This window comes from Myiozetetes cayanensis, unplaced genomic scaffold (genome assembly GCF_022539395.1).
Source record: "Myiozetetes cayanensis isolate MyiCay16 unplaced genomic scaffold, myiCay2020 scf20-37, whole genome shotgun sequence".
NCBI lineage: Eukaryota > Metazoa > Chordata > Aves > Passeriformes > Tyrannidae > Myiozetetes > Myiozetetes cayanensis.
Genome location: NW_026087412.1, coordinates 2,924,497 through 2,939,606, shown reverse-complemented (window position 1 = coordinate 2,939,606; position 15,110 = coordinate 2,924,497). Strand labels below are relative to the sequence as shown.

The 15,110-nt window shown below is 39.9% G+C and overlaps 1 protein-coding gene across 2 annotated transcripts in view; it reads left to right on the top strand.

Moving 5' to 3' along the window:
- The window catches only part of USP22 (ubiquitin specific peptidase 22), a 95,842-nt gene that overhangs the window by 39,661 nt on the left and 41,071 nt on the right, over window positions 1-15,110 (top strand). The window contains exons 3-5 of one of the 2 annotated variants that reach the window (XM_050317554.1): window positions 4,637-4,750; window positions 5,338-5,382; window positions 10,138-10,239. In XM_050317554.1, the coding sequence (XP_050173511.1) occupies window positions 4,637-4,750; window positions 5,338-5,382; window positions 10,138-10,239 (261 nt within the window). The remainder of the gene's footprint in view (window positions 1-4,636; window positions 4,751-5,337; window positions 5,383-10,137; window positions 10,240-15,110) is intronic. The other variant, XM_050317556.1, reaches the window with a different exon arrangement.

Genomic DNA, 15,110 nt, shown 5'->3' with positions numbered 1-15,110 from the left:
CACATAATAAATTAACATATGATGGTTTGACACGCTGTGGTTTCCCTAAATTAACCATTAAAAGCATTTTTATATCTGGATTCCATAGGGATATTGGATGTTTTTCCTTCATCTTACCTCTCCTGGCTTGAATTGAACATGGAGATGTAGAATGATACTCTAAACCATCACAGAGACTGCCCATTTGGCTCCTTCTTTCGAGTGCTTTGCAGGGTAGTGTTGGGTGCTTGCCATGTTTGGATTGCAGGCAAATCAAGTTTAAACATTAAAATTCTAGATCCATATGGGGCCAATAGGCATCTTGGAGACTTCAGGGGCACAACCCACAAGAACTCTTAGGTGAAGTGCTTACAGAATGGAATGGTTTTATCTGGAGTATTAGGAGAAAATACCCTTTATCTTAAATAATGTGAGAGGGAACGATAATGCTGAGCTGCGGCCATAATTTTTAATGTATATTAAAAGATTGGGTATGTGAGGCTGCATTTTTGGCAACAAAAGGAAGTTTGGGGGTTGTTTTTGTTTGATTTTTTAATTCCTCCCTCTCCCTGACAGTAAATACCTTCAGTTCTCAGTGGTTGGATCACCACTTAGCAGGATTAGCCCCTCTGCCACCCCTTTTCCTCCCTTCTTATCAGTTAAAGAATTGTGACCTGTGATGGAGATTCCAGGTGCCAGGAAGGCCTGAGGAAGGCAATCAGATGCCTGCTTTGTGCTCATAGATCAGATACAAGAACCAGTGGAGAGCTGGCTGAAGTTTAGCAGATCACTTCTTGGGAACTTGAGCCAATTACCTGGAATGGATTTAATGATTAACACTTAAGGTGAGAAATCAGAGAGCATGAATTAGCTTAGGATGTTGGCTTAGAATAGTCTCCAAGAATTACTAATTTAGCCTCCTTTGTTACAGAAGCTGAACAAAATATAGGTGACTTGCACAGAACACAAGAGTGTGTTGATTTGAGGTTGATAATATGCCAAGACTGAGTCCCAGAAATTCACGGTGGAATTAATTTCAATACAGGTAAAAACTGACCTGAATTCCGAGTTGCTGCTGGATGTTTTGTTCTACTTGAGTGCAACCAGTGCTCCAAGGGAGATGATACCAAAACATGGTTCACAAATACCTTGTATCTGATGGAGTGCTGCCATGCACTGTGGTGAAGTATCCCATTTCCAGCTGATGAAAGTCAGTTCTCTTCACCTGAACATCCAAGATTTCTTACCTGGATGAGATGTGTTGTGTTCCCATTATCTCCAGTCTCTGAACATTTTTACAAGGACATCATTTGGACATTATTTGGCAAAATAAACTACTTGGAGTTAAATAAAACATTTGTCTCCCAGATGGAAAGTTTAAAGACCTTTTGCTGCCAGATTTAAACTTTCACCCCTGAGGTGGTGTCTTTCAAAACTTACTGTCACTTGCACCACTAGAGGAAGTTACTCTCATTCCTGCCTGATCATCTGTGATGCCTCCTTGTTTCTCCAGGCTCATAGCCTTGTTTTTAAATGAAAAATGAAATACATTTTCATTCCTCTCTTGTATTGCAGTTGTTTAGAATTTTGTATATGAAGAGGTAGGAGGAGATTGGACTTTAAAGGAAGGACAGCCTGTTGTCAGCATAGAAGGTATAAAAGCAAAGAAAAATGTTACATTCCAAGAGGTCTTCCCATTCTTAAATTGCTTTGCCTGTGATCCCCATGTAGGTATTTTGAATTCCTGAAACAGGAATCTAGATTGATCCAATTTAATAAAATGACACTGTGATTCTTTTAAATTTATTTTGGTTCCTCCCTGTGAGAGAAAATAGTATATTTCTACTGAATGTATATTTTATTTTTCCAGGGTAATCAATCCTGTATGTTTATTAAGCCTGAAGTTCACTGATTTCATCCCCCTGTACCTTCCTGACAGAAGGGTGGTGGTAGCGTTAGGAAGAGCAGATCCTGGAAAGTAAGAGTAGCAGCCTTTTTGGAGGAGCCTTGGAATGTCATGGCAATGTAGTTTAAAAAAAAAACAAACCACAAGTTTTAGCCTGTTTCTAACAGTGAGATCCCCCAGTCCTTTGAGGGGTGAAGCTTTGTCTGGGTTTTTGTCCTTTGGGTGTGGTGTAACTTAGTGCAAAGGAATTGCTCACCTTGGAAGAATTTCTGTCAGTAAGAAAGTCCCTTCAACGGCTCCTCCATTCTTCTTCATCTCAGAATGACCAGAATAAGAAAGTTGAAGTGCATTTCAAGGGGAAAAGAAGTAAAATTATCCTAATCTGAAACAATTAACTTGCAAACTTTCCTAGTGGGCTCTTTTCCCGAGCAACCACTTTCTGGCTTTCATGAGAAACTCCCGCCCTTCCTTCGTGCTGTGACCAGGCCTGTGTGGCCACCTTGTCACTGGTGCTTGAGGTAATTTGTCCAAACCCCACTGCAGTCATTAAAAAGAATTCCAAGTGTTGGCATATATACAACTGTATTGTTCCCATAAGTGTGCTGGAGAGAGGATATTTCCTCAAGAGCCCTTAATCAGGCACTGGACAATTCCGGCTTTTGCTGCGCCGGTGTTTCTGTTAAACTTTGTGATTCTTTACACCAGAAATTCCTCCTGCTCTGAACAAATGGTTTGTGGAAGGTGGTCTCTTGTTGGTTTTGGTCTTGATATCTCTAACTTCATCGCTCCTGCATGTAAATCCAGAATGGAAAGGAAAAGGAATCCTCGGAGCACAGCCGTGCCTGTGTGTTCTGATTGAAACTCTCAGTGCTCACAGCATATTTATTTACTGTTCTGCCAGCCCTGTCCTATTATTTGGAGGGAAGGGAGCTGTTTGTTGGATCTTTTAAAAAAAAAAATCTGATTTTGTGTTTTGAGATCAATACTCTGGAGTTTCAGCAGGTTTTTTGTAGAGAACTGTGCAGAACTGGTAATGCAATAGATAATGGAGTAAATGTTGTAGAACTGTTAATACTCTGCTGCTTGTGATATATCAACCCCTCAGTGGCATAGTGGTTTTTTTACTGATCTCCACCACAGCTCAGTGTTGTCTCCTTTTGGGATATTCTGCTAAAGGAGTTAATATTAAGTCCTCTGGGTATCAGGGTGAAAATTCTGGTGTTGCAGCATTACACAAGATAATGAAAATTCTGGTTTTGTGACTTTACATGAGATACTGCAAATGGTTTTATTCCTCTTCCATAAACTGAGGGTGGTCCAAACAGGCAAAACAAAAGGATGAAGCACATAAGCAAGGTGAAAAACCTGTTTAAAATCATTGTTATTTATTGCATAATAGGAGAATCAACGAGCAAATCGATGTAATCTTGAAACAGTGATTTTGGAAGAGGAGAAGGAGGGAGAAAACAAAAGGTTGCACAGGAGTAAAGGAGAGAGAGGGGGGTAGCAGGTTGTGAGGGGGTGGAGGCTGTGAAGGATGGAGGAGATGGGGTTAGAAAAGGAACTTTACCAAGAAACCTCACCACGAGCACTGTCCCACCAGCAGGGCAGCACAGGGACCTCACCTGTGTTTGCCTGCTGAGTTCCCCAACAGAATTCCTACTGCTTGGAATGTGGCTTGGCTTATTTAGCACTTCAGAGCAGTTCAGGACTGTTTCTTGCAGACCACCTAACGTGGTAATGGTTTCCTGTGTTTAAAACAAGTTTCCACTGTAGTGAGATTATTTTAATAATGCTATTTATCTGGGAATAAGAGGAATTTGGAAGCAAAAGAAATGAAATAAATGGAGGCTGTACACCTGGTGGAGAATGGTGATGTGTTTCTCAGCTGTTTGCTGGTGCAGATTGTATTTTAGTAGCTGGCTAAGGATTTGTTAGTGCCCTCTGATTTTTTTTTTTTTTTTTTAAATTGTGGCTTTTTTCTGTACCTATGTATTGAAAATCAGCATTTTGCTGTGATTGGTTTGCACTTATTTCTTCCATGATATGTTGGAGCAAAATGACATTTCTCAGTTAGGTGATTTATTTTGTTTCTTAGCTTTTTTTTGTTTAGAGTGGTGTAAGGGAAGTATTTTTAACATTGACCATTGTTTGTCTATTCTAAAAGGGTGAGTGAAATGAGAAATTTGAGACAGAAGTAACCTGTGGAATGAACTATTCTGGAAAACCATTTCCCTGAACAAGTGTTTTTGAGTTTTCAGTGACTGCCTTGTGTTTGAGCCTTCATTTGGATTTTAAATAGTTGTTTTGTAGTTATTTTAATATCTTTAAAGAGAATTTACTGAAGTTTTAGGAAATCTTCCATTGCTAGTTCTGTGTGTGTTGTGGTCCAGTCACTGTCCTGATGCTCTTGGTTACTCACGTGTTTGAAAGGTAAATTGTGAGCTACAACCAACTTGAAGGCAGATGATGCTCTGTTGTCCTGCACAGTTTCCTTGCTGTGCCACAAGCAACTGAATAACTCATAACAAAACTGGAAACATTTCTGGGGTTTTCTCTCTTTTTTTTTATTATTTTTTTTCTCTCCATCCCCCCCTTTCCAGATTCTAAGCTACAGATTTTTCTCTTTTTTGTGGCCTGTTTAGAAGAAAGAATGCCTGACTTGGAAGCCTGCTTTAAAATGCCTTCTGGTTTATGAACTCACATCTTTTTTTTTTCCCTCCTTCCCCCAACTTCCCTTCTGTTTTGCAGCCATAGACCTTTTGTATGGGGGTATTTACTGCTTTATGTGTCAAGATTACATATACGACAAAGACATGGAACAAATTGCCAAAGAAGAACAACGAAAAGCTTGGAAATTACAAGGTTTGGTTTTCCTGCCTGAATTTCTTGTTTCTGTGTTGTTTTTTTTTAATCATACCTGTCCCTCCCATTTGTCAGTGGCAAAAAAAAAAAAAAACAAAACCCAAAAACAGTAAGGGGAAGAAAGAGCTCTTTAGAGATAGTAGTGCAGGCCATGGGAAGGAGATGTTAGATGTTACTTTCCAGGAGTCAGACTGTGGGTTTAACATGTGCACCTCACTTAATTGTAGCAAAACTAGCTTTATTTTTAATTGAAAAAAAAAAAAAAAAATCTACCATTAATCCTGCAAAACTTGCATAAAATCAAAGAGTCAGATCTGTATTAGGTAGCAAATGTAACAGTCTGCTCCTTTAGGCTTATTTATGTGATACAGGCAATAAATCTGTTCCCCTCACATGAAATGCCACCCTTGTGTGTGATTTTTTTATTTTTTATTTTTTATTTTTTTTTAATAGAACGTGCCAGCTTTACTTACACACCTGTGCTTTCATGGTACACGCACAGTATCTATGTAGAAGTATTTACACACAAATATATGTACACACATTTGTTTTATTCAGTTTGCTTTCCCTAATTTTTTCTTTTTTAGCCTTCACCCCAACAGTGGTTTCTCACTACCAGTGTACAATGACAGGTAAGAGGCGTGGGCTGGCGACGCACCTCACTAACAAGCGTCCCTTTGCTGATTATCCTGCCATTTTAGACATGAATCACAGTTAAAAATGCCAGTTTTATCGTGCAAATCATCTCCCTTTTGTTTGGATATGTTCCAGTGATTGAATAAGTGCAGCGGACTTGATTTCGTGTGCCCTTTCCTTGGTAGAACTGCTACAAAACAAACCTTTTCTCCTTTTTTTGTTTTGTTTGTTTGTTTGTTTGGAAGGGGAGCCTCATTTATTCTAGACCGAGTAGTTTGTAAGCATCACTTCTAAAAGCTTGTCATCTTCCATTTCCAGTGGCCTCTGGGGGGATGTTTTCTTAAAGTGGGAAAGTCTGTATTTGAAGACAGATGACTTGTGTCTGGTGATGTCTCTCCTACGGAATCCATGGCATCCTGTTTCGATGTGACAGCCTTAGTCAGGGCTGACATGACTTCAAACCATTCTTAACCTCATTTCCAATTTTAAAAATAGCAGTCACCATCGTATTAACAGGAGCTTTTCTGATGGCGCATCGACAGATCGCTGCCTTACCTTGCTCCTGCTGCAGGGCCCAGTCTGCTCTCTGCTCATGCCCTGTCTTGAGGGACCTGAGCCAGAGGAAAGGGGAATAGTGAGACTGCCACTGAGTCCCAGAACAAGGAAATAGCACCTGAAAATGCTTTAGCACAAAGCAATAGTTTTCAGAGCAAGACAAAAGGGAAACGAGTTTCTAAACTTGTTTTTAGGCTCAGCATCTCTTCTGGAAACTCCTTCCAGCCCTTCAGACTGTTGTGTGGGGCAGAAAATTAATCAGCTGCAACAAAATAACAAATCCTCACCATGCTATAGAAGAGGAAGCCCCACCACTTCCTTACTTTTAAATATGCAAATGTAAAGACTTAATTTTGTAGTTATGTTGTCCTTAGCAATTCATAGGGTTATGTCCTCTGGACTGAGATGCAGCCAGTTTGTCCTGCAGTGGCCATCAGCCTGTAGATAAATTCCAGGGGAGTTGGAGCTGCAGGATTGTTCATCTGGTCATCTTGGACAGCAGAGTTGTGCAGAGGAGCTTGAAAAATCACCAAGAGGAACTGCCAGGCAGGAAACCTCCTCTGTGCTGCTTAACTGACTGATGAATGGCATGTTTTTATATATACATACATATATATGTTTGTATGTATAAAAATATGTATAAATATATCTAAATGTGTGTACATGGCATCTTCTGGCCCTGCAGAACAAATCTCTAGTGACCAGTAAAGGGATAGACACCACCACTTTAAATAACCAGAGTATGCATTTTGCTTTAAAGTCATAGCATAGGTTCTTCTGTTTTGTGTTTCCTCACGAATTTATGTAGGGAATGATACAGGGAGACACGTGGGAGAGCTAATGGAGAATTATGCCTTGTTTTTTTCCGTCTTTCTCCATTGCTTCTACCCATCCCCTCCCTTCCTCATGTTATCTGAAATATATGAGGAGGGATGGAAACCCTTCTCTCTCCAGATTGAGTGTGAAGATTAGTACAAACCCCAAACTCAGTGTCTTGGGTTTATGTTTCTACCACAGAGTTAATTTACCTCAGAGCTTGTGGCCAACTTAAAGAACTTCAGAAGTGAATCCAGTCTGCGAAAAACTCAGATTGGCTTAAAAAGTGAAGTGTAAATGCAGTACATTTTCAAATTTCTATCCACAGTGCTTGAAGGGTGCTAGTTTATACTTCAATAGATGCTCACATAACAACATGATGCCTGGAGAAAAAAAAAAAAAACACCACAAAACTTTAAGAAAACCCCCAAATAATCATGAGATTCATTCCATACTCCTGTAGTATTAACTCCCAGTGTGATGAGTTCACATGTCCACCTGTCGTTCAGGGTTACATGATGTAACTCTGAACAAGTTGCAGCTTGGCCATTATTTTTCCTCTGGTATTGAATATTCTGTAATAATGAGGGAGGTGAGAATACACAGAGCCCTTCGGTCTAGTTAATGTTTGGAGTTTTTGGAGGGGAAAAAGAAATTGCAGAAGTTTAACAAAGTAAACGATGGTTACTTGCAAAAATGTGACTTCTATAAACCAGAGCCTTTACTGCCTTTTCCTTCACTCATCCCTATGTCCCTGATGAAGTCTCTGAGAAATGCCAATTTGAGTATTTCACCTAATAAAATAATTCCTTAGATGGAGATTTCACATGCTTACTTTAATCTCTGGCTATTTTATAGCATCATCCTAAAAATTACTAATTTTCACTTCTCTAACGCTATTTTTCTTTAATTGTAAATGGTGACCTATGCATGGTTTTGTTTAAGGTAGTTTATATTGGAGTTTTTGGCATGCTTGTGAGTGTTATTAAACCTTTTATTAAACCTTTTTCCTTCTTTGTGCTTTGGTTGTTTTTAGTTTTTAAGCATCAAACCATTCCTAATAAATGGTTCTGTCTTTTTCCCCAAAATTTCAAGAGTCATAAAACTTCAGTATTCCTGTTAAATTATATAGCTGGAAGAAAACACTTTTTAATTTTCGTGTCTGCCTTAACTTGCGCTTTTTTTCGAATGAAAGGCTTCTGCAAGAATGTTTTCTCTCTGGTTTGCTCTGTGCCATTAACTGTACATGGTTTTCTGTTTGCTTTCATTTCTTTTTAATTGAACAATACTTGATTCACCCAGAACCCTTCAGAGTAATCCAGTGTGTCACGTTTAACCTCACTTAGAGTTGCTCTTGGGAGATGCTTTGGTCCCCATCCTCTATAACCATTTAAGCTATATAATTATATATAGATTTATATAAATATATAAGAGTAGTCCTACTGACATGTGTGGACCTATTGCATGGCTAAAGTTGAGCTCACATGTGTTTCCAGGTATGAATTTTGCTATGCTTGATTTAAACCAGGATTTACACATATCCAAGGGGTTTTATTATCAGAGTTCATTGCAACATCACACGGCCCTGATTGTGTTTGGCCCTGTTTTAACTCCAGCACCCCCAAACCCAAGAGTTTACAGCTGCCCAGGGCAGCTGCTGGTACCAACACGGGGTTGAAAGTTACTTCCATAAATTCCTAAGGGAGCATTATCAATCTGGTCCCTGAGGACACCCAGTACCAAACCTGCTGTGTCCTGTGGGGACTGTCCCACATGTGCATCTCCAAAGGGTCTCCGTGCGTGTCCTCTGCAACCCTGTGGTGTGTTCAAAGCATTCAGCTCTGTTACCTCATCAGTCTCCCACTCATTCCCTGCCTTTTCTGTTTTCCTGGGTGTGTAGCTTTGATGCTGAGCCTTGGATAAAGGAAAGGGACTGGATGGTTCTGGTATTCTCCCTTATGCTCCTTGAATAATCTATTGTTGAACCAAACAAAGCGAGAGACGGGTGCATTTGTGTAAATAAGAATTCTCTGCTCCTCGAGAATCCAAAACTGAGACCTTCTCTTAGTAGAACCTGGAGGGTCAGTAGTGACTATGAATTGAACATTTTCGGGAGGGTAGCTTCTGACAAGCATAGCAATTTCTGAAAATGAAGATCAAAGAGCTATTAAAATTTAATGTATATTATGCAGAATGTGTAAGCCTCCAGCTATATTTTTCTACTCTCCTTCTTTTCATATATATGATTTATAATTTATTTTCTGTAGCACAGCGCTGCTTCTGCTCCATGTACTCTGTGAAAAATAACTCTTAATTGACTTTAATCCTCAGTTTTAGAATAGATTGCTTGTCATCTTATTATTCTTTATTTTTAATGCCAAGATGCCTTTGTGACTCAGAATAATTGACCTTGCATAGTAATTTCTGTGCTACATAAAATGCTGCAGCAGTACTTGGCTGGTCAGCACGTGAGTCTTCAATGTTGTGTTTTTCTTGTATCAGGTTTACTCTGAACACAACTCTGTGCTTATTTCAAATCTATTCTCCCTGCTACTTACCTGACTCATTCCTACTGCACTTTCCTTTGAACAAAAACAATGTATTGCAAATACGGTGTTGGTGTTTAAAGAGAATAATGACATTTTTATCTGCAGTTCATGAGAAAGAGTTAGTTTAAGCCTTGGAGAGTTTTGGATGGTTGGTGGAGGGAGGGTGGTGGTTAAACCTACTACTAATTACCTTTTAGGAAATGCAATATGTAAATCTCAAGAATTAAAACTTGATAATGTGCAGTCTTACCTTAGTGGTATAAGGAGAGGTCACACTCTAACGGTGTATCCTAACACATGTAGTCACTGTTTAGTATATTGAAATAAATTCTGCTGTTCTCTAAAGATAAAGCCTACATCTGTCCATTAAGTTGGGTCAGCTTAGATTTATTTAATAACTTGTCAGAGTTTGGTGATGAGATTTCCTGGTTATCCCGTATCTCCTAAAATCATATGATGGTTCTGTCATTCGACCTCCTCTGAGCACAAAGAAATGTGTTTTTGAGTAACAGCGAGTTTGTTCTTGTGCTGGAATTTCTTTTTAACTGGAAGGAGGATTGTAATCCAATAAGGGAAAGTTTTTTGACCTAGCTATTCTATATAAGTAAAGAAGTGCCTTTTTTTTTTATTTTATTCCTTTACTTCATACTTGTTGGAAAACGGGTGATACCTTTCTGAACCATATTTTATGGGGAGGGATAGAAAGCAATGAGCTTCCTTTGATTGGACATAGATTGGATCTAACCTAATGGACAGCACTTTAAACTTTTGAACAGAGTTTTCAATCCTCTTACTAAACAACTCCCTGAAACTTTCTTCTCTTCTGCTTAGGCATTGGAGAGAAGTATTCAACATGGGAGCCGACCAAGCGAGAGTTAGAATTGCTACGACACAACCCCAAGCGGAGAAAAATAACCACAAACTGCACCATAGGTGAGTTCCAGACATCCTTTCCAAAGCCAAATTCTCAGTCACTCGAATGCTCAAAATTCTGTGCTGTTTTGCCATAAATCTTTTTACCCTGGTGTAGTTGTAGTGGATTTCTGTAAGCTTTAGGATAACAAAATCAGTTCATTTTATGCTACCTTTTCCAAGCTGTGGAAGGATATCTTCTCTGTCACATCAGGTACTGGTGATGATAACAGCTACAAAACTTAATCTTTTTTCTTTTTACACTGTGCTTGTGAAGAGAAATGACTGATTTTACCTCAGCTCAGCTTTCACCAGAGACCCTGTGCAGGGGAATGAAGGGCAAATCCTGTAGGTGATGCATCCTTAACCATAGCAGCCTGCTGGTAAATCTGGTTTTAGCAGACAGAAGCAGCACAGATGTCTTCCTGCTTCGTGTTCTAAACTCTGAACAGGATTTCCTCGATTTCATGTGGACTCTGAAAAGTGATTTGTTCTCCAGTGTGTGTCGAACAGCAGGTTTGAGTTGCATCTCAAAGGTTTGACATTCAGTCCTCTGGAGCAAAGAACTCTCTGAAATGTGGGTGCATCTGCTTATGGCTGGAGAGTATTTGGGTAAAGGTGATGGAAAATTAACAGTTTTCCCAATTTTTTTCCCTGCTGCTTTTAGGTTGGAGAAATAGGGGGTTAAAATTAGCTTCATGACAAGCTCAAAATAAGATTAACTGACGTTTTTTCAATACTGTTAAATGCACAGTAACATTTTAATGGTGAAGGTTGGAGATAATGGTTAATGGTACAAGGTTGTTAATGGCACAAGATTGGACACGTGACTCTATAGTCATTGGAAATAGGAAACTGTTTAAAATTTTTTTTCCCAATTTTAAAGCTAAGTATTGTTTTATGAAAACACATCACACTTTCAGCACATTTGCATTTGTCAAAATACGCTGAACATACCTGCTAAAACTTTCTAATGTCATGTTTCTAATACAGTAAGTCATATTAAATCCAAAGTATGGCTGTATTTATTTGGAAAGAATGGACTGAGAAGCACAGAGTAAGCTGAAAATGTGTCTAAAATAGTAATTCCGAAGAAGGGACCCTATGCATTTGCAGTAGTGGGACAGGGGAGACAGCTGGAAAAACATCTGGACTTTGGAAACTTCAAGCAACCTAGGAAAAAATGACGAGGCAAAGACTGCTTGCATCACGTTCACACTGGGATCTTGTGTTCTGTGAACCCCCAGTGTGTTCTGTAAGGAATGTCACAAATTACTAAAGATAATAGAGCTACGCAGGGGGAGAAGAAATTCGATAGAATTTTGAAGGTTAACGTGACCTTTGTGAAGAATTGAAGCACATTTCTGTGTTTCTCTTTCCAAATCTGAAGGAATGCTCTGCCTGCTCTGAGAGGATTTTAAATTTTTCAGGCTTTTTTTAAAAAAAAAAAAAAAGGGCCGTGTCTGGTGGCGTGAAATCTCATCCAAGGCTGCCTGGGTGGGGGAGCTGCCGGAACACGGGGACTCGGGAATGACTGATCTCTTCACTTCTGCAGGCCTGCTTTTAAGAATTTCTCCTACTGAGCCCTGGAGCTGCCTGTGTGCTGAGATTTAGAAAGAAGGGAAAAAAAAAAAAAATTAAAAATCAAAGCACCCAGGAGACATAATGCAGTTTTGGGCTGCAGTTAAAAGCAGAAGACTTGCTTTCTTTCATAAAAATGCATCGGGGGTTTAACTGAAGGAAGAAAAGACCTGCCATTGTCCTTGAGCCTTTTCTCTCCATCTAACCTGCTGCTAAATATAAATCTGCTTCAGAGTCTTTTTGCCTTCCCTTCCCTCACGTTGACTTGTCTGTTTGCAGTTTCAGATCAGTGAAGAGCCCTATTTGCAGGCTGAAATGCTGCAATTAGCTGGACATTCTCATTTCTCACTTTTTCTAATGCTCCGTTCTTTTGACACCAAGTTTTTCTCAATCCCACAGCAGATATTAGTGAATCCAGTTTATCTTCAGAGGTAGGTAAATGGCTCAGAGAACAGTCATTGTGTCCAGTTTTATTGGTTCTGAAAATGAAGATGATGTTGATAACCATCTCTGCACATCTGTTGAGCACTTCTGTTTACACAAGAGTCTGTTAAAACATAACCAGCTGCCTTTTATGTGCAAAATGCTCTTTGCAAAGCTGGTTTTAGAGGAAGGCCAGGGGTGTCTGTGGCTTTCTGTCCTACCCTCAGAGATCCACGGGTGTCACTTGGGAGGTGGAATGTTCCACCACTCCTGGAATGGTTTTTGTGCCAACACCTGTTTCAGCATTTGTGTCAGACAAGTATATCAGTGTTATAACCAAAATATGCAGGATAGTGCTCTGAAACCTGGATGGGTGTGGCCTTGAAAGGATGTACATAACTTGCATGGGAAGGACTTGCATATGATTTTGAGCCCTAATAATAAAAATAAGTGAAATGTGCTGATATTCATGTTTAGAGCACACTTAGGTGGTGAAATATGTTTTGTTGTGGTTGCCTCTTACATCTCTATTACTTGCATGACACTCATTTAGGTGGATGTTTTACTCTACAGCTGAACATTCTCAGTACACAAATGGAATCTTTTTATCCCAGTTTTGTAGCAGTCTCACAGTGCTTCTTAAACAGCTGGATGTGTCTGCTGCTTTTTGAGCTGCTTGAACCTTTGAGCTGCAGGATCCTTTGTCTTTCATCAGCACCATGAATTAACACTGAAGAATACTCAGACATGAGATGAATATCTTATGATTTTTCTACTTAAGGGACAATTTGAAACCCATTGAAGAAGGAACTTCTTGTTCATATCCTCAAAAAAAATGAAACCCCAAACAAAAAACTTAACAGATACCCATAAGTTTTGCTTGGTTCTCTTTTAAAATGCCGTGTGTTTTCATCTCATGATGCTTTTCCATCTCATAGGGGCTTTTTCCAGCTGGTGAAAAGATAGCACAGGTAACTTCCCTTGGATCACTATTTTACCACTGAACAAATTGCTCTTGAAATCAAAACTCACACCAGGCACTGCTGCAGGCTGTGGAAACTGTGCTGATTCCTACCTTTTGGGATATAAAGAGCTGCTCCCAGTGTTGCTTGTAAGCATCTTCAGAGTGACTTGGAACACACTGTTAACCAAGTGGAAACATGGAACTGTCCTACAGGCAAAAAACCACGATGAAAAATCCTTGCAGTGAGGATTTTATGTGGGACATTTCATGTTCTGATGTCCCAACAGACTGGAAATTTTATGGAGCTTCTGTATTTCAAGGCACTCAAGAAGATTGTAGGGTCTGCTCTGACCATAAATATGCTCTGTGGTAGCAGTGCCAGCCCAAGACATTCTCAGACCTTCTCCCACCCCAGATATTACCATACTGATTTTTTTCATTGTGCTGCCTCAGCTGTTTTCAGGTGAACCAGAATAAGCTGAAGGGATGGCAAACTGTGGGGAAAGCAGAAATTTGCTAAGTTATTTTATATTTCTCTCAGCAGCAGGACTGAATCCTGCCCTAGACTATTCAATTCGTAGAGAATTTCTATCCATAGAAATGCTCATCTTAACTTTGGATTGAAGCTGATGTTTCAGGCATCCCATAAACACCAGAGCTTTTGTATGGAAAAATTAGATAAGACTTAACAATTGTTAACCTGCAATCTAACAGTATAAAAGAAAAATCTAATTCCTCCAGTCTCCTCCTGCCTGTGAAGTGGCCGCCCTCAGCAAGGGAGGGAAGCGGCCAAGCTCCAAATTCACAAGCAAATCCTTTGTTAGAGGGTTGAACCAGAGAGTGATACAATATCTTTGGGGAACTATTTTCCAAGCTCATCTTGCTCTGCTGTCTTTAATACCCCCAGCAGATCCGTTCTCCTGGGTACATCAACTATTAGCTTGGGATCAGCTGGTCCCTGATTAGCATATGAAGTGACTTTGTGGCTAAAGATGGGTATATTAACAATAGGAAGAATTAGCCTCCCAATGCACGTGGGTAATTAGCAGGAGCCACCTGGGATTCCCATTTGCAGTGTTGCAAAAAGGCAGAGGATGGGGGGGACAGCCTTTTCCAGGAGACTGAGCAAATCCTCTTCAGGAGGAGTGACGGCGTGGGGAGAGGTGGCAGAGCCAGAACTGCCTGGGAGTAGCCAGGTGGGTTTTGCAGCTGCAAGGCCGAGCAGCCTGGTGGGACAAAGAGCAGCATGAGTGGAATAAATAAATATTGCAGCAGAACTCCTGTGTGAAGGTGGCAAGGGAAGAGGAACAGTGGCCTGGAAAATATTTCTGGTTCTCTAGACAAGGTTTTAGCTGTAATGGCCAGTCTTTGCGAGCGAAGATCCGGGGAAGGTCTTTACAAGGTACCCAGGAGCATTTTTGCTTTTCTAACTTGGAGGTGTTGAAGGCTGCATTAGTAGTTGGGTGTTTTTGTGAATGTACCAGCTTTTGGGTGTACTTTTTCTACTTGAATGGTACCTAAGGTAGCTCAAGTGGAAAAGTGGAATGAAAAATGTGGCTTGGTACAGCACCATACTTTTAGCTGTAGCTTTAAATTTAAATTATTGATTTTTAAGCAGTAATACTTGAATATTTGAAGTCATGACTGCATGAAGTGCACCTTGAATAGAAATCTCTTTGATTCTTGAATTCTTTTAGACTGCTGTGTGACGAAGGAAAAGAAAACCACCTCTAAGACTACTCAGGTGAATGTTTCTTCTTTGACTGTTTTCTGTGTACCTTCCTAATTAGAATGGTTGTCTGGTTGGAGAAGTGTTTCCTGAAAGGTTGAAATAGTGAAATCAAAAAGTTATACCCTTTGTTCAGGGAGATCCTTCTGTTCCTTTTTTACCTCGTCATGAGCTCTGACCATTGGGCTGAGTTGT